Source organism: Thermobia domestica, chromosome 8 (genome assembly GCF_964235325.1).
Source record: "Thermobia domestica chromosome 8, izTheDome1.hap1.1, whole genome shotgun sequence".
Lineage (NCBI taxonomy): Eukaryota > Metazoa > Arthropoda > Insecta > Zygentoma > Lepismatidae > Thermobia > Thermobia domestica.
Genome location: NC_137461.1, coordinates 295,330,871 through 295,349,325, shown reverse-complemented (window position 1 = coordinate 295,349,325; position 18,455 = coordinate 295,330,871). Strand labels below are relative to the sequence as shown.

At 37.0% G+C, this 18,455-nt stretch overlaps 1 protein-coding gene across 1 annotated transcript in view; it reads right to left on the bottom strand.

The window, feature by feature from the left end:
• Positions 1-18,455, bottom strand: part of LOC145692049 (luciferin sulfotransferase-like) — a 54,745-nt gene that overhangs the window by 26,136 nt on the left and 10,154 nt on the right. Inside the window, exons 2-5 of the mRNA XM_081767341.1 lie at positions 17,220-17,438; positions 15,080-15,176; positions 14,375-14,570; positions 9,636-9,762 (exon numbers count right to left, since the gene is read on the bottom strand). Coding sequence (XP_081623467.1) covers positions 9,636-9,762; positions 14,375-14,570; positions 15,080-15,176; positions 17,220-17,424 — 625 coding nt within the window. The 5' untranslated portion in view covers positions 17,425-17,438. The remainder of the gene's footprint in view (positions 1-9,635; positions 9,763-14,374; positions 14,571-15,079; positions 15,177-17,219; positions 17,439-18,455) is intronic.

The following is an 18,455-nucleotide window of genomic DNA, read 5'->3' as shown; positions in this document are numbered from 1 at the left end:
GGTGGCAGTATCATAAAACAAGCTGGTTGACAGGGGACAGGCAAATTGAAAAGGGATCTTTAAGCCGCAAAGGACCTCCTTCAAGCAATGGGAATCAAATTATCATTCGTTCTTCGTTCTTGCATAGTCCCGCCTCTTTCCTTTTATTATTGGTTCCTACAAGTTTTGGGTTGGAATAAAAATTGTAAATCCATTCTCCAAGTCTGGTTTTTCATTTGCTGGAGTCTTTCTATACAAGTTAACAAGCTCCACCTCCTGCCTCAAAGCTCAAACAAGTTAGAACAGAAAGAACTACCTCTTACCAGGCTATATTCTCCTATCTCCTAAGAACCAAAAACAGCTTATAATTCATGCAAATTTAAACATAAATTAATACAAATTAACATACTTGATTAGATTTTCATCCTCTATTCAATCAATATGGTCTCTAGACATAATATTAATATTTTATCTATCTATCAATAAAAATATCAATAACCAATACTACTACACAACAAGGACACTTTGTTCTTTCAACTATCTGTTAAGAGGTCTCCCTACAATGATTGAAATATTTACCTTTCCATCCTATTATCAAAAATTTCATCTATCAAAACATTCAACCCTTGCGTACGTGCATCCAGTCACGTAGGCATTCCAACGACATTCCTGTCCTCAATAAAAAAAATTAACATACAGCTGCGCTCTCTAAACAATTCCTTCTGTGTACATGCATCCAGTCACGTACGCACTCCAACGACATTCCTGTCACAAAGAATAAAGGAAGCCGGCATGTCAATGACCCTCATTTATTACATATACACACATCTGCGGCATTCATTGTTCCCACCTGCGTACGTAAACCCTCAAGGGTAAACGACATTCCTCTTAACAAAGACCTATTGTAAACAGTAACATTGTCTCACCCCACCCCCTCATAAAACTGGAAAAACTACTACGAGGTCTACGTCTATCCCCTACTCCGTGAACAAAGGAATTCCTAGCATTCTTTCATGCACCTGTGTCTCCTTCCTCCCTTCCTTTCCAGGTAGTTTCTTCAAGTTCATTCACCTGCTCTTCATCGCTTGAGGGAAGGACAAGAAAGGGAAGGAACAAGTTTCTTTAGAGGCTTAGGAAGTTAACTTTGTATTCTCAACCATTTGTGTGTTTCCATCAAGGGTTACCAACTTAGATATCAAAGTATATTATCAAAAATATTTTACAATAATTTTTTGTTGTATGGCAACACTGAAAATTACTATAAATATGGCAAAAATATGATAAAAGTCACCAAAAACAGTATAATATTATCATAAAATTACCATAAATTGTATAAAATCACCATAATTTGTACCATAAAATAGGATAAAATTAGTAAAATTTTAATAAAATAGTACAAAAACAGATAATTTTATTTTAGGGGTTGGCAACACATTTAGGACATATATGCAGTCTCAACTACTGTGGCAGGCTTTCAAACCAACTCCAATCTTTCGAATGCATTTTCTATGAAATGTAGCTTAGACTGTAAAAGCACAAATAGAGCATTTGGTAGGTGATGAAATACTCTACAAAATCTGTATCTTAACTATTTTTAACGGATGCTAGCTGAACTTGCGCTCTCTACACAGTGTATCATTTACGTATGAGCATGCATCTTCGTATCATTCCTCACAACAACTGTACATGTCCCTTTACAGACACAAGTAAAAGGCGTCTTGATAAAAATCAGCAAGAGGTACCATAAAGGGGAGATTTTTTCGATTATTTTTTTCAATATCTTATGCAAACGCCTGAGAGATATACAACCTATGTGTACAACTACGTTGTGTTGGAACGTATAACTCATAGGATATGATGTTTCACTTTTTTAAAATTTCAACATTTGCAATGTACTTCTAAAAATGTAATAAAGAAATAACGGCCATGTTTTTTCAAACATTCAATTACCTCTTTGGGGATCCCATGATACAATTTGTACCATACGGGGTGTTTCATGGTACATTGCGTTATAACTCTCCTATTTGAGCTTTTTCGGCCTTTTTTTTTTTTTGTTTTGTTTTTCAAATCCAGAGGCATTGTAGAAGACATTACGTATGGTTTCACACCTTCCTGCGTCGAGACATAGGAGGTGATGACGTCATAAGTCTAAAATTTATATTTTCGTGTAATTCTTTTTGGGGGGGTTTATGTAAAGTATTTTTGGTGGGCTTATTTTTGCACGTAGAAGATTGAAATTTTGCACAACATGCAGTCCATCGAGTAGTATTTACCATATTTTTTTCCGATTTCTGCGTTAAAACAGGGGGGGGGGATCCAGAGGGTCAAAAAGGAGAAAAAGGGATATTTTTACCTAAAAATCCCGTTTTTCCTCATTTTCCCGCTTTAGATACATGATGGAGACAAGTGAATGGTACCGCCTGAAAGGCAGTTCTATTCTGAAGAGAATGATGTGCGACACATGACCCTAGGGTAATTAGGGAAGTGTCAGCGAATTTTTACCAAAATATACTTCTGTATAGGGGAATTTTGGACATTTTCGGTATTATTTTTTGCGGGCTTATTTTTGCACCTAGAAGATTGAAATTGTGCACAAACATTCAGTCCACTGAGTAGTATCTACCAGATTTTTTCCAGATTTCTGCGTTAAAACAGGGGGTACAGAGGGCTAAGCGTTGAAAAAGGAAATTTTTTACCAAAAAATCCCCTTCAAGGGATTTTTCCGCCTTAGATATATGATGGGGACACGTGAATGGTACTGCCTGAAAGGCAGTTCTATTCTGAAGAGAATGATGGGCGAAACATGACCCTAGGGTAATTAGGGATTTCTCAGGGAATGTTTAAAAATTTCCCTCTGTGTACGGGAATATGGGAAATTTTGCACCTGGAAAATTGGAATTGTGCATAAACATTCAGCTCACCGGGTAGTATTTACCAGATTTTTTTAAGATCTCTGCGTTAAAACAGGGGGGTCCAGGGGGCTAAAAGTTGAAAAAAGGATATTTAGACCCAAAAAATCCCGTCTTTGTTCATTTTCTCGCCTTAGATACATGATGGAGACACGTGAGTCATACCCCGTGAAAGGCAGTTCTATTCTGAAGAGAATCATGGGCGAAATATGACCCTAGGCAGGCACGTAGCCAGGATTTCGTGAAGGGGGGGGGGGTCCGTGACATGAAATACTGTGGTCATCACAAAAGGGGCTTGATCATTCTAAACTATTTTACTGGAACATATATTGGTTCGTTTAGCCAGGATTTCGTAACGTCGGGGGGGGGGGGGGGGAGTGACATGAAATTCTGAAGGCCCAGGAGCTCGATCAATCTAAACTACTTTACTATTAACATATATTGGTTTGTTAGGACAATAAAGTGAGGATATGTTGGCAAGTATTTTAATAACAAACTATGAAGAAATTTCGAGCAAAATAATAAAAAAAAGTATAGAAAAAGATTCAATATTTACGTCCTTCTCCTGTTTATTCAAATATAACAAATTTCCTTTCGTTATGACCTCAATTATTATAAAAGTACATTCTCAATACTATCTTGTAAACTATCTTCTATTATAAATAAGAGTTTGTTTGTCTGTGTGCGGCCTAGGGACCAGACGAGTGGACCGAGAGTTACCAAATTTTGGTCAGGGGTACCTTGGCCTATTCCCCAGATCAAGATACTACAAGGATGTGATGACGAAAAATTATGTTTTAAAATGTCCACGCTGTTACACAACGGCACTATGCTTTCGAAAGCTTGAAATCTCCCTGACTAGTAGCAGAAATTCTGAGAATTCCATAACTTTTCTTGAAATTTCAAATTTCCTGACTCTTCCAGAATATCTCGCTTACCTCGCCACCATATTGCAAGTAATACAAATCTCCTCATAAGAAAGAGTAAGCAAGAGTTTCCTGTAGTTTTCTTTTTAATTTTTAACGCTGATCCTTCTTTTCGTTATTTCATTTTGTTTTATCCTTCCTTAATTTTTTCATTTCTGGTCTCGAAGGGGGGTCCGGACCTCCCTTGGCTACGTGCCTGCCCTAGGATAATTAGGGATGTCTCAGGAAATTTTTTACCTGAGATCATGGTGTTTTACGGTAATTTGGGGGCATGGTGGGAATTCCTGATAAAATTTCTCCCGCCCTTGGTATTCAAGATAGATACTTGAAATTTGGCACACACATTCAGTATACAAAGTACTATTTATCAGATTTTTTTAGATGGCTACGTTCACACAGGGCCGCTCCAGAGGGGCCCAAAGTGCGAGAAAAATTTTTCCCTCCGAAATTTTCCCTTTGACATCATTTTGCCCGCTCCTGTTATGCGGTATGAGCATGCAAGTGGTATCATTTGAAAGCCAACTCCATTCTGAAGAGAATGAGGTATGAACCATGATCCTAGGATAAATAGTAACGATGCAGCAGCTGCTTGGCTGAAAGTATAAAAAATAGCCCAAAAAACCGGGTACCAGAAAGGGTTAAAACTGAACAATCTACACAAAATTTGGAATCAACGAGCGAAAACGGCACGTTTCTACCACTTGTGGGTGGTTTTCGACATCTCATTGTCGAAAAGATTGGGGACAAACATATAAACCTAGCGTTTTAATATGTAGACTAGTTGTCATAAATGCAAAAATACCACCATTCACAACCTACGTAAGATTTAACTTGAAAAGGGAAAAAATTGTTTCGTTGGTGCAAAATTTGTCACAGAAATACTAGGAACACTACAAGAGATCAATCACAAACCTCGTAAGAATGTGTATTTTTATATGAAAACACACGAGAAGAACCAACAAATTTCTATTACTCTAAACGTTGAATAAATTAATAACAATAGTGATGAAACAATATTTACAGAAATAATTTTGATTTAAGAGAGAGAAATAATAAGAATACAACAATGTTCTTTTATAACAATACAAGCATTTTTTTTATTTATCTTCATTTTCCCTCATTGCTTACACTAACACTTTCTTTCAAATTTCCTTATTTTCTCACCTTCAACAATTCTCTGCACACACTCATGAGCATCCTTCTACTTCATCATTCTCTGTCCCCCCCCCCTTTTTTTTCGATAATAACTAATTCTTTGGTAAAGTATCGCAGCAAAATTTTTGGGATTGAAAGAATACTAAAGGGTTTGCGTCGTGAAATACCCAGGAATTTGTTAGAATTCCCCCCACCCTTCATTTCATCATCATCCACTAGCAAGTTACTTGATAAAGTATCGCAGCAAAATCTTTGCCATTAAAGGAATTCCAAAGGGTTTGCTAAGTGAAATATCAAGGAATTTGCTAGAATCTGGTTCTCCAGCGTAAGATCGTATGGTGCATATGATCTTACGTCCCTCTCCAGTCAAAAGTAGGCCCACACAGAGGTAGAGACCTCGACTAGGTTGTGGGGCTTTCAACCAACAACTGCCTGCACCAACCTTTCTACTTTGCTTTGGATGAAAAATATCTTGTTCTTTTCTTTGCAGGAGAATAGAAGTAGAGAGATGTTTAAAAGATCATTACTCATGGAAGACACAAGCAAAATATAGAACAGACCCGTGCTAAATAGAAGAAATATTACCTGTTTGAAAGTTACGGAATAAGAACAACATCGTATGGTATCTCTGAAGACACCGTGGGAATAAAAATCCAACATCTAAAGCTCCAGAAGATTGAATAATGAATACAAGGAACAATTTGTGACGACAGTCAAATAGAAGTGCTTGAAAGGCGTTTAGAAGTGTCCAGCTCATTAGTTTGGAGCTATGATGTAGTGTAGCCCTAATCTATGTAATGGTACAACTTAACCAGTTAATGAATGGAAACTTACGTGCTTGAATGAAGTGCTTAAAGAAGACCGAATTATTCACTCAGTCTGATAATTGGATTATATTCATTAGTGGTTGATTTTAAGTTGTAAAAGGAAACCGTACTTAAGAATCGATAGTTTTCGAGAGACTGGAGTTTAATCCTTTAATGATACCGTCGACTGCCGTGGCTCATTGCAAGTAAAATCAAAGTGGTCTTCAGGTTGCCGCAGAAAGTATTTTATTCATTCCTTTCAAAATTAAGAATAGTTGATATAAGAGGGAAATTTGATTCAGGACTAGGGAGGAATTTACGAAACCAGGAAGGATCAATTTACCCATTCTAAAGAATAAGGAAAAGCATACAAGCTCTCACTTAAGCAGAAGTGTTGACTACAAGGAAAAACAAAGAATCTTCACGGAAATCAAAATTCTTACATTCAGCGAATTCATCGTATTAAAGAGTTACTTGAGCAACGATTTTCAAAATTTGCCAAAATTCCTGCCCGAGACACAATATATTATAAAGGTAACCAAGAAAGTTCTGTCGCTTTTTGCCCTCTACCTTCGAACATCGATATGTTACCTAAGATGTACCTGGAAGAACAAAAATGGTCTCCAGCAGCATCGGCGACCTTCTGCCAACGATCTGAATTCCATGGATTCCATTTCGGTAGAACTTGGTGGGCCATGAAGCGAAGAAATTATCAAGTGCATTTTGTACCTTTACTAGGGATTTGAACTGGCGTCCTCTAAGGTGATTGTCCAAGGAATGGAACAGGTGATAATCGGACGGTGTAGTGTCCGAGGAGTATGGCGGATACCAGAGTTTCTCATCCAAGGGATAGAATGGTGTCCCATTTCATCTTACTCACCTGGGGCTTTGCGCTCTCCTGTAACAGTAGGACCCCTGGCTCCACAGTTTTGAGTTTTTCTTGAACACGGCTCAACTGCTGGCAAAACACAGTTGCATTGATGCTCTGACCAAGTGGTAGCAGTTCGCGATGCACGATGCCGCGAGCAGTCCACCAAATACACAGGTGAACCCTCTTCTGGTGCAGTGCTGGTTTCGGACCGGTTCATGGGATGCTAACCAATGATGGCGCCATAGAACTACGTACAGGACCCACGTCTAATCATATTTAATACCCTGTCCAGAAATGGCTCCTTCCTCAGATGAGACAGCAAAGAAACACAGGTTGTCTGCTCGCGTTGCATTCTGGCTCAGAGTCAAATCATGTGGGACTTATCGACCCAATTTGTTGTGCTTTCCAAGTTAATGGAGGTGGTGCCGAATCGTTTCTCCACTCACGCTGAATTGTAGCCTCAGTTCTTCACATGTCTGGCCGCTGTTCGCCTTAATTGCTGCAAGATCTTCATTTTGGATATGTGTTGGTCTTCCGGCACATGATGCGTCTTCGAGTGTTTCGTCACCGTTTTAAACTTCTCAACCAGCGTTGCACTGTCAGCATAGTCACGACACCCTCAGCAAAGGCCTGGTATATGTTCTGCCCCGCTGCACTGGTGCGTGACTTCAGTTTGAACTCGTACAGTATACACGCTCTTATGACGCTCTGTGGAGGTCCCATGTTCACTCTGTCCTTACGCATATTCGTGGTGTAACTGAACTGCCACAACTAGGTACTATGTTGGATATACCCACACCAACAACTGACCTTCGCTTTATCTCCATTCGCATTCAACTCACAGTGGGACGGCCAATTGAACACAGACCTCTACATAAAGTGACATAACTTTGTTGGTTACCTTTATATATTTAGGAATACATCACAAATCGATAAAAAGAGAATGAATTAAGAGTTATTACCTATTTGTCTGGAATTGCGACACCGAATAGAACATTCACGAAACTTAACGTTAGAAATGAAATGAAATTAAATCTCTCAGTTTAACGCTCCATAATTTAGTCCTTTAGGTTAAGGTAGAAGATGATTAAAGCAAGTGAATGGTGATGGTGGAAGAATTGGTGGAATGAGAAAGTAGAAGGAAACGGGAGTACCCCGAGTAAACCCATGAACACGATGTTGTCCACCACAAACTTACTTGACCGGGTATCGAACTAGGGGCCCCATGTAAAGATACAAGCGCTCTACCACCGTGTCCCCCTCGAAATGAGTTTCATCTTAAATTTATGTAGTGTATATTCATATATGAATAAGTAAAAAGAATAAACACCAAAGTATATAATGAAATACAAATTACAAAACACCACCTTAGATATCTCAGAGTTAATATTTTAATTAAGTACTAACTGAATCTGCGCTATCTATTCAGCGCATCGTTGTGTTATGACCACGAATCTCGTTCCCACTGTGCATGTTTCCTTACTCACACAAGTAAAGTATAGAAGACTCAAAAAGAAGTGAATTGCTATGCATAGATGTTGGAATGAGTTTGTAGCAAATTTGTAGAAGTAACACGATATCAAGTGGAAATATTTTTTTTCTAATAAATAAATATCTGTCTCCAAATACTCTTCATTGTGTCTCTTGAGGTCTTTGAAGTTACCAGAATGCAATAGGTTTTGCCATTCAAAATTACGCAAAGCGCCTGCAATGTTTGTCAACCCGCCATACGTATCTTCTCTTCTGGTTGCGTTACACCGTAGTTTCGGCCTGCAACAATGTTAATCTTAAGGGCTCTAAACGGCCCCTAAAATGTTAAATAGAACAGTAACGACACGGTATTTGAAAATTTGAATGAGAACTGGACAATCTGCACAAAATTTGGAATCGACCAGTGAAAACGACACGTTTCTAGCACTTGTGATTTTCGAGAACTCGTTGTAAAATTGATTGGAGACAAACATAAACTTTTCTTTGGGGACAAACATATAAACCTAGCATTATAATATATAGATGGTAGGTTTTGATAGTAGATCCTTGATATTGGGACATAGCGATCAACTCATGGTACATTTGAGAATGGGCCAGAATTTTAGATTTCAATACTAAATAAACTGTATGAAGTATCATTAAATAAGGAGAATGTAATTTGTTACAATCTGGACACTAGGTCACATAACTCGTCCACACTTATATTGAGACATAGCTTATCGTAAATTTAGACAAAAAATTGTTACAAATGAAATGACCATAGAAAACATCATGAAATACATTTTAAAATTTTGTGTCAATCTGTTCACTATTTATAATATTTTTTCTTGATTATTATCGAACTTATTGTATAATAAAGACTAAAATCGGGACGAGGATAGCATTTTATGTTAGAAATTGAAAGAATGACAGGAAATCTCGTTAAATCATAATAAGTCAACACTAAATAGCAATCATAATTTCTTCCAATTTGCTCACTATGTCCCATAATTGGTTCACACTTATTAATGGAGAGAGTATGTAATGGAAAGTAAAGGGCCAACTTCACACTTACATACTCAATTTCGCATAATCAATCAAAAGTCTATCTTCGAGCCAGATGTTTCTTTAATTGTTTGCTACGTCCCAATGTGAGGCTGAACAAATTATGAGACAGGGAGAAATAAATAAAGCTAATTATAACCTAATTTATTGGTAGTGATTTGAATTGATTTCGTAACACTGACTATTCAAGTATGAAGTTACTCCAATTTGTCTTGGTCTCTCTTCTTAAATAAGAGTGAGCAAATTATTGAACCTAGTGAAATAGTTAAAAAGTGACCTAATTGTTGGTAATATCTAATTTTTAAATTTTTAATGTAGAAGGGAGCAATGTGAAGTTGTCCTTTCACCTTATGTCTTGGTTATCCTCCTTAAATAAGTGGGGCAACTACACATAGCCAACTACAACTTGAATTTTGTCGCTTGGAATACGAAACATAGTCACACATTTACTTACTGAGATCCTTTTCAAAATAGTTCCAATACGTTTCAAAGTCCACTCGGAAATCCATGATACTAGCTAGCCTTTCTAGGTGACGGTATGATACAGCAACGTCTTTGGGATTTCGAGCTACGTACACCACCTACTCAAAAAGAAATATATGAAAAATATTATTATTTATAATGTATTTGTCGAAACGTTTATATAGACTAATTTACATTAAGGGCCAAAAACAGTTTCTTTCTCGTAGATTGTCTGAACGGAGATTGTAGAAGGAAACATTAAATTTCATTGAAGTTTCAACATGAATGAAATGTATATACAGGGTCGTCCAAAGTGTGCAAACAGTCACAAAATTTAGCCAGAGTAGGAAATACGAATTCACAACTTGTGAATATGGTAAGAGGGGCGAGGAGACAATACAAGATAGCGAGGACCTTGTCAGGGATATTGGACTTACCTGTATATTCTTAGGTGACCATAGATGTATTATTTTGTTAATAATTATATTTTAAGTCAATTGTTTAAATAAAAAGAATAATGTAGTGCATGTAATAATGTGGTAGTGTCATACAGAGTTGTCACTATTATTAAGTGCTCTGTCTTTTAGCAAGTCTTGGACTAATGAAGTTTTATGTTTATTTATTTATTATTTTAGGTTTTTCCTTGGAAATGTTTCTTCCACGTTTCTCGATCTTCAGCTTCCTCTTTTAACTCCCAACATTTTCTTCCATTTTCAAAATATCAATCAGTTTTGTTATTTTTTTCCTACTCCTCGTCTTCCATCCATCTTTCCTTCTATGGTGGTTTAAAGAAGACGATTTCTTCCCAAGATGTGTCCAATCCAATTGACTCTTCTACGAAGGATGCTGCTCAAAGAGTTATCTTCTTTCCTTCCACTTTAAAACATCTTCGTTTGTTATTCTTTCAGTCAATTTTATCTTCTCCTTCTCCTTCAACACTAGATTTCGGAGCTTTTTTCTCTAACTTCCGTAATTTTTAAGTCTCATAATCAAACAGTCCAATACTCCATACATAACACTTGACCAGCCTCTTCCTCAATGCAATTTTAAGTTAAGAGTAATCTTTTCTTGAATGGCTTTTTTTGATATGGCAATTCTTGCACTGATCTCTTTGGTGCAGTAAGCGACTCTCGTCAAAATACTTCTCAGACGTGAAATAATCGACCTTTTCAAGTTCTCTTTACTCTACTCTGATCTGAAATTGTGCGTTTCCATGGGATATTTTCATGACATTCGATTTTTCGATGTTGATTTCCATCCCACATAGTTTCCCCGGTGTCAACTATTTTGTCAATCATCTCCCTCTTTAATTCTAGCTATAAACATGGGTAAAAGTGATTCTCAAAGGCAGGGGAACGCTTGATGGCACGCCGTCTCCCATGCCTGTCTTTGCCCACTGTAATTGCCTTAGAAAGTGGAAGGATACCACATATATTTTCTGGAAAAGGTTGGACGACGTGCTTTATTAATTTTACTCCTATCTGTAATAACCGTATTATATGCATAACTAATCTTGTCAATGATCTGCTCTCCAGGCACGTAGCCAAGGGGGAGTCCGGACCCCCCCCCCTTCGAGACCAGAAATGAAAAAAAATAAGGAAGGATAAAACAAAATTAAATGACAAAAAGAAGGATCAGCGTTAGAAATTAAAAAGAAAACTACAGGAAGCTTTTGCTTACTCTTTCTTATGAGAAGATTTGTATTACTTGGCGAGGTAATATGGTGGCGAGGTAAGCGAGGTATTCTGGAAGAGTCAGGGAATTTGAAATTTCAAGAAAAGTTATGGAATTCTCAGAATTCCTGACGCTAGTCAGGGAGATCGAAAGCACAAGTGCCGTTGTGTAACAGTGGACATTTTTGATCATAACTTTTCGTCATCGCATCCTTGCAGTATCAAACATGTTATTTCAAGGACAATTTTCTGTTGCTCCTTTAACCTGTTATTTGGAACCAACAGTAGTTGACTAAATAATAAAAACAAAAAATCATGTTGAAAGAAAGTTCTGTTAGCATTTGATGAAACAGAGAAAGGAACGCATGTATTGTAAAACTAGTTGAATATACACATGCTTCGCACAGGGGTTGTATTTGGAAGTCAACGCCTGTGGGAATATCACCATTGATCTCAGCGACCGTGAAAAGTATGGATTTGATACTAATATCGGTCATTTTGGGCTATTTATTACATGTCTCGGTATCCACCCCCCGCTGACTCCCGGCCCGCATTCTTGCAAGTCATCGCTAATGGAAGTTCACCATTGATTTCAGCGACCGCGAAAACTATGGATTTGACATTAATATCGGTCATTTTGGATTACTTTTATATGTCTTGGTATCTCACCCCCCCTCCGGTGACCCCCGGCCCGGAGCCGAATAGCGTGAATTTGGAGGTTAATGCGAGTGGAGTTTCACCATTGATTTCAGCGACCGCGAAAATATGAATTCGACACTAATAGCTGAAGTGGTAGAGCGTTGGCTTCGCATTCGGGAGGTCGTGGCTTCGAATCCCGCTGCCTACCATCCTGAGGTTTTCCAGGGTTTCCCTCAGTCCTACCAGGCAAATGACGGGATGGCACCTACTAAACAGGCTCTGGCCGATACCTTCCCAAATCTTTTCCATTATTAATGTTGTTGGATATCCAATGTAAAATGGCCTCTGAGCTGTATCTGGTCATTGTTAAATAAATAAATATCGGTTATTTTCTACTACTTTTACATGTCCCGGTAAACGCCCCCTGAGACCCCCCTGGTTCGAATTTCGACAAAAACGTTTAACTCTGGTCTGGAGATTGGACCAAGGTATTCGTAACTAAAATTTGGTAACACTCGGTCAATTTGTCTGTTTCCCAAGCCGGTTCCGGTAAACACCCCCCTGAGACTCCACTGTTTCGAAATTTGAAAAAAAAAAACGCTTCGTCTTGATCTGGGGCCTGGGCCAAGGTATCCCTGACCAAAATTTGGTAACTCTCGGTCCACTCGTCTGGTCCCCAGGCCGCACAGAGACAGACAAACACACAAACAAACTCTATTTTATTTATATTAGAAGATAGTTTACAAGACAGAATTGAAGTCATAACGAAAGGAAAATTGTTATATTTGAATAAACAGGAGAAGGACGTAAATATTGCAAAATCTTTTTCAATAGTTTTTTTTTATTATTTTGCTCGAATTTCTTCATAGTTTGTTATTAAAATACTTGCCAACATATCCTCATTTTATTGTCCTAACAAACCAATATATGTTGATAGTAAAGTAGTTTAGATTGATCGAGCTCCTGGGCCTTCAGAATTTCATGTCACTCCCCCCCCCCGTTACGAAATCCTGGCTAAACGAACCAATATATGTTCCAGTAAAATAGTTTAGAGCTATCGAGCCCCCCTTTTTTGATCATCTCAGTATTTCATGTCACGGACCCCCCCCCCTTCACGAAATCCTGGCAACGTGCCTGTGCTCTCCAATTTTTAAATCTCCAATTCTCATTAATGCTTTTTTCATTAAACATTTACAATAAATGTTGAATAATTGGGGCGTCATATTACATCTTTGTCTGACTCCTCTACCACTTCCCACACTATCTGTTTCTCCTTCATTCAAGTGCAACTTCACTAGTTTTCCTATGTACAGATTGCGAATGAGTCGTCAATCTGATCAGTGATACCGATTTCTTTAAGAATTGTCAGAAATTTGGTCCAATTCACCCTGTTGAAGCATTTTGCCAGTCGATGAACCACAAACCCAACTCTTCCTTTACGTCAAGAACTCGTTCTGATATAACTCTCTTCAACTCAATAGCATTTCTGACGCCTTTTCCTTTCTGAAATTCAAATTGATCTTCCTCCAACATGCCTTCTATCTTACTTTCCAGTCTCCTCTTCAGTGTGCGCGCAATAGTCTTTTCGGTGTGGGAAACATAGAGTAAGCAACAGAAATTATTGAATAATAATAATAATAATAATAATAATAATAATAATAATAATAATAATAATAATAATAATAATAATAATAATAATAATAGTAATAAAATATGTAAATAGTTTCTATGGTTGATCAATAGTGCATGAGATATAATTACTTGGATATAGATAGATTTTGTTTGTTGAAGTTGAGCGTGCTTTTTACAGCAACGAAGCTACGTATATGAGATACGGTTTCAGGTGCAATTCGAACCACCATTGAGGAAATGGGTTCAAACGTGTGGAAAGGAGGGTATATTTTAAGTCTGGTTAGTAAATGAGTGATATATTTTAACTATTCCTACTTTAACTTAAAATCACCCGAAGATATGAAGTATTCTACTAGGACTAATCTATTATAATATTTACCAAATCAAACTAAACTTCAAACATTCTCAATTGAAGGCGTAATTGTTCAGTAAAGTAATGAAAACCTGCCTGTAAGCCTTTTAATACAGGAATGCAAATAAGCAACAAAATTTTACTAACCTAAGAAAAAAAACTACTAACCCACATCCCACAATAGAAATCATTTACTTACCTTCGGTATGATATTAAATACTCGCCCGCACCGATGAACCACTCACCCCGGGCGAGTGGACGATTGGTTATTTGCATCCCTGGTTTAACATGTTATACTATACCATTATTTAAATTTACAAGTGTTGATTCTCCTTGAACATTATCGTAACTCCTCCTCTTGGAGCTTGCAGTAGAAGACTTTGAAAAGCATGAGTAGAATGCAGTAATTGTAACAAAAATTGCAAATCTACTTACTTTGCAAGTGTCTAGCAGTTTTGGAGGAAGTAGACTGAATGGTAAATGCGTTTTAATATATCTGGGAGAAGGAGCCTTTTCCAGAACTTCATAAGGAGGGGTAAACATGGCGTCCATTGCCTCTAATCCTTCTGGGTTGTCTTTGTTCAATTCCTTCAGTTCATCTACTACGTGGTCGTCGACCAATACACAAATACTGAACCAAAAAGAGAAACGACAACAATATTATTTTAGTTTTTGTGCCCATTATGCTAGTATATAAGTTTGCTGAGTAAGTAATTCAAGAAAAGTTTCATTGTATTAAACCGTCACAAATAGTTTAAAATCGACTAATTGCCTGAACGCTTGCGGCATCTATTGCTGTCAGAATGTGTGACGACTCAGGTAGTAATATCTGTTAGCGTTACTGATTACTATCAAAAATTAGCATGCACTGAGACATAGGAATCTTTGGGTAGTCGTAAACTCAATCAAACTACCTTTTGCGTGTTTTACGACTTTACTCAACGCCAGTCCGTATAGCAGTTTACAGTGCCCTCAGCAGAATTTCTTGAAATCTGGTGAGTACTGGTCTAAAACAAATTTGAAGGAATTCACTGTAGAAAAAGTATTCTCTAAACTAGATACATTTCTACTTTCTTCGATCCCAAGCCAGTTGTCTTTATATTCTTTGCTTTGTCTCAAGTGATAATTAAAAGAACTTACTCTATAAAAGGAAATCTCTGAACAAGAGGCACTTCCGCTCCTTTGTAATCCAAATCATTTCCTACTAACCACATCAATTCTTGAGTCCATGTTGTACCTACAAAATAACAATAACAAATCTTTGTTACAATCACAAAGAACACTAATATACTTATGAAGCCATCAATAGAAACAGTCTTTGTTGCCTTAATTAGCACAGAACCTGTGCGATCTTCCACTATAGGATTTTTTACTGCTAAGATGTAATAGTAATCTGAGATAGAAAGCATATTCACGAGTCAAGCTTAAAGTTATGTCTGCACTTCTATTAATTTACGCGAAGAAGGAAAAACTGCAGAATGAAATACATTTAAGAACCTCAAGAGAAATTTATGAATTTGCTCAGAAGTTTGGAATAGGAGATGATATTAAGTCATAGTGACCCCAATATGATTAGCAACATATTATACAGGGTGGTCAAATATAACATTTATTTTAATAACAAATGAAGTGATAGCGTAAACTGTTGTTCAAATCGTACAAATGCTGACTATCTGCCTGTGGGGTGATATCATAGGTTAGCTGTAGCTGTTGGTGGAATCCGGCAATAGTCGTTGGCGAAACCAGGCTAGGATCAGAAGATGTGTCTCATCATGTTCCACAGTGTTCGAAAATCTAGAAAACTTAGATAGTTTTCCTATTCTGATTAAAGCATCTAAGCTCGCTTTGATCTAAGCTCGCTCCAAGTGAGATTTGTGTGGGACAAGCGCCGTGAGTGTCGGTTCGCTCGGGATTCTCTTAGTTTACCCATTCAACTATTTAATTTATTTTCATCATCATCATCTGCTTTAACTTTTGTGCATAATTGTGAGACATTAAATTAGAATGATCTTGAAGTTTTGCTGGCGTCTACTATTAATCCAATGTTCTGGGATTGCTGCCAGAGTGAATGTTGCTGTGCTAAGCTTTCGTTACCATAGAGCGGTAACATCTTCAGAACTGTGTGTTGGAGTGTGCTGGTCGAACAATTTATATTGTCTTTAGGAATTGGTGTGTTTCTATTGGTTGTTGTTACTAGCCAATGGTGTGCTCTGGTTTTGCCGGTGTAAACTGTTCTCTGATTGGCTGATGGTTCTTTTCGTACTGAGAAGCTGAAACCAGATGTCAGGTGGATGATAACCTTCTTCTCTGTTGATAGAGGGCTTGCGTATACGAATGAATGAATCGAATGATATATACTCTATTTATTCGTACACACAAGCCCCCCATCAACAGAGACGGTTATCATCTACCTGACATCTGGCTTCAGCTTCTCAGTACGAAAAGAACCATCAGCCAATCAGAGAACAGTTCACACCGGCAAAATCAGAGCACACCATTGGCTAGTAACAACAACCAATAGAAACACAGCAATTCCTAAAGGCAATATAAATTGTTCGATCAGCACACTCCAACACATAGCTCTGAAGATGTTACCGCTGTATGGTAACGAAAGCTCAGCATAGCAACATTCACTCTGGCAGCAATCCCGAGAACATTGGATAAATATTAAATCAGAAATTTTACGTCATTCCATTATTAGAAATGAATGAGTAATGGGATAATTGATTTAAAGATAATATGGAAGAAAAAAAGATCCTCGAGGAAATCTACGGACAAAATGTTGTCTACCATAAACTCGCATGGAATCGAACCAGGAAGTCTTTACACTACACGTGAGATCTCTTCTACTGTGTCACCATGACCCTGTTTAGAGTTTAAAGCGGAATCCGAAGCTCCTAAATCCGTTTAATTTCAATACTCTTAAACTGGGACTAGAATGCGGAACATTCTACACCAAAGGCACAGTGTCAATGATGTTCTATTGACAAATCATATTTATAAATTTAAATACGTACATATTGGTATTTATAATAAGAAAGATAACCTTTTTCAAATAAATTATTTGCGAAGTCTAAAGAGTTCATCGCAGGGAATTCAACTGGTTCAACGTCAAGTATTAATAGAAGGTAGCATATATTCTTTAGCCCACATGATTCCAGATTCAACTTCCAGTGGGACTTGCTGTAGTAGTCTATTGACATATAGTACATATTCACCAAATATAAATAGAAATAAAATAACAAAGAGACAGAAGTAAAGAAAAACTATCAATTGTTACCTGATCTTGGGTATGTGACAATCCACACATCATCCGGACGAAGTTTAAAATTATAGAGATTAGCAGCATGCTTTCTATACTGAGAAGGGAAAAACCATTTGTCTGGACCTACTTGGACAAAGCCTGTCCTCTCTCCGTGGTACAGTTCGAGAAGTTCACGGTTCAATTCTGGATCAATGTCTTTAATTTCAAATGGAAATGACATGGCTTCACCTGCAACTAACAATAGAAAGTAATATATTCCATAATAATTTAGAATGGAGTATTAAATCAATTTAAGAATTAACACAAATCAGAGAATAAATTATGAGGAAGATAAGATCCAAAGAGCTAATACGGTTGATAAAAGATGAATGCAGATAAAAGGATCCAAAGTTCTAAATTTACGCAGAGCTAATAGCAATTGCAAAGTATCCAAGAAAATACGTTCTACTCTGAGCATCATGTGTTGAGAATAAATAAATGATTTTAATCAAAGGCCACTTTTGAGGGAAGTTGTATCGCTAAAATAAAATTGAAAATCTGGTTATAAAGTAGAAACGTTAACTACATAGTAATTCTTGTGTACTTGAAGAAAGTTGTTCCTTGGTGTGTATGACTGCACTCTACCACTATTTCAATATTGTTCTTTTAAGACCTGTCCCAAACATTTTCTATGAATGATATTATTTTTCATTATTTCATAATTTCAATTATAAATCGAACCTCCAATCTTTGGTTTTATTAATCTCCTTTTATCGATACATTAACACAAAGCTATTTCTTTCACTTTATAAGATAGCTAATTTCAATCTTTGTACAAAACTTTAACAACAATAGTTTGCTATTTACATATTTCAGTACAAAATTTTCACGGATTGCTTCATAAATCTGTAAAGTATTATCTAGATATAGACAGGGCCGTGCTGGGATACTAATGAGGGCGGTGGACAAGTCTACTAAAAGGGCGCCCATGCAAACGGGAATATATATATATATATATATATATATATATATATATATATATATAGAGAGAGAGAGAGAGAGAGAGAGAGAGAGAGAGAGAACTTTGAAAGAAAGTATGGGTGCCATTTTATATCAAAATCATCACCAAATTTGTTTTAGTGTTAACGTAAATAGCTAACCTCGAAACGTAAATAGCTATACTATTGAAAAACTTTTTAGTTCCTGTAATAAAATTTCTGTCAAATAAAAAGAAGCTAAATGTATCAACAACTTAATATAGCTCTTTGCCCT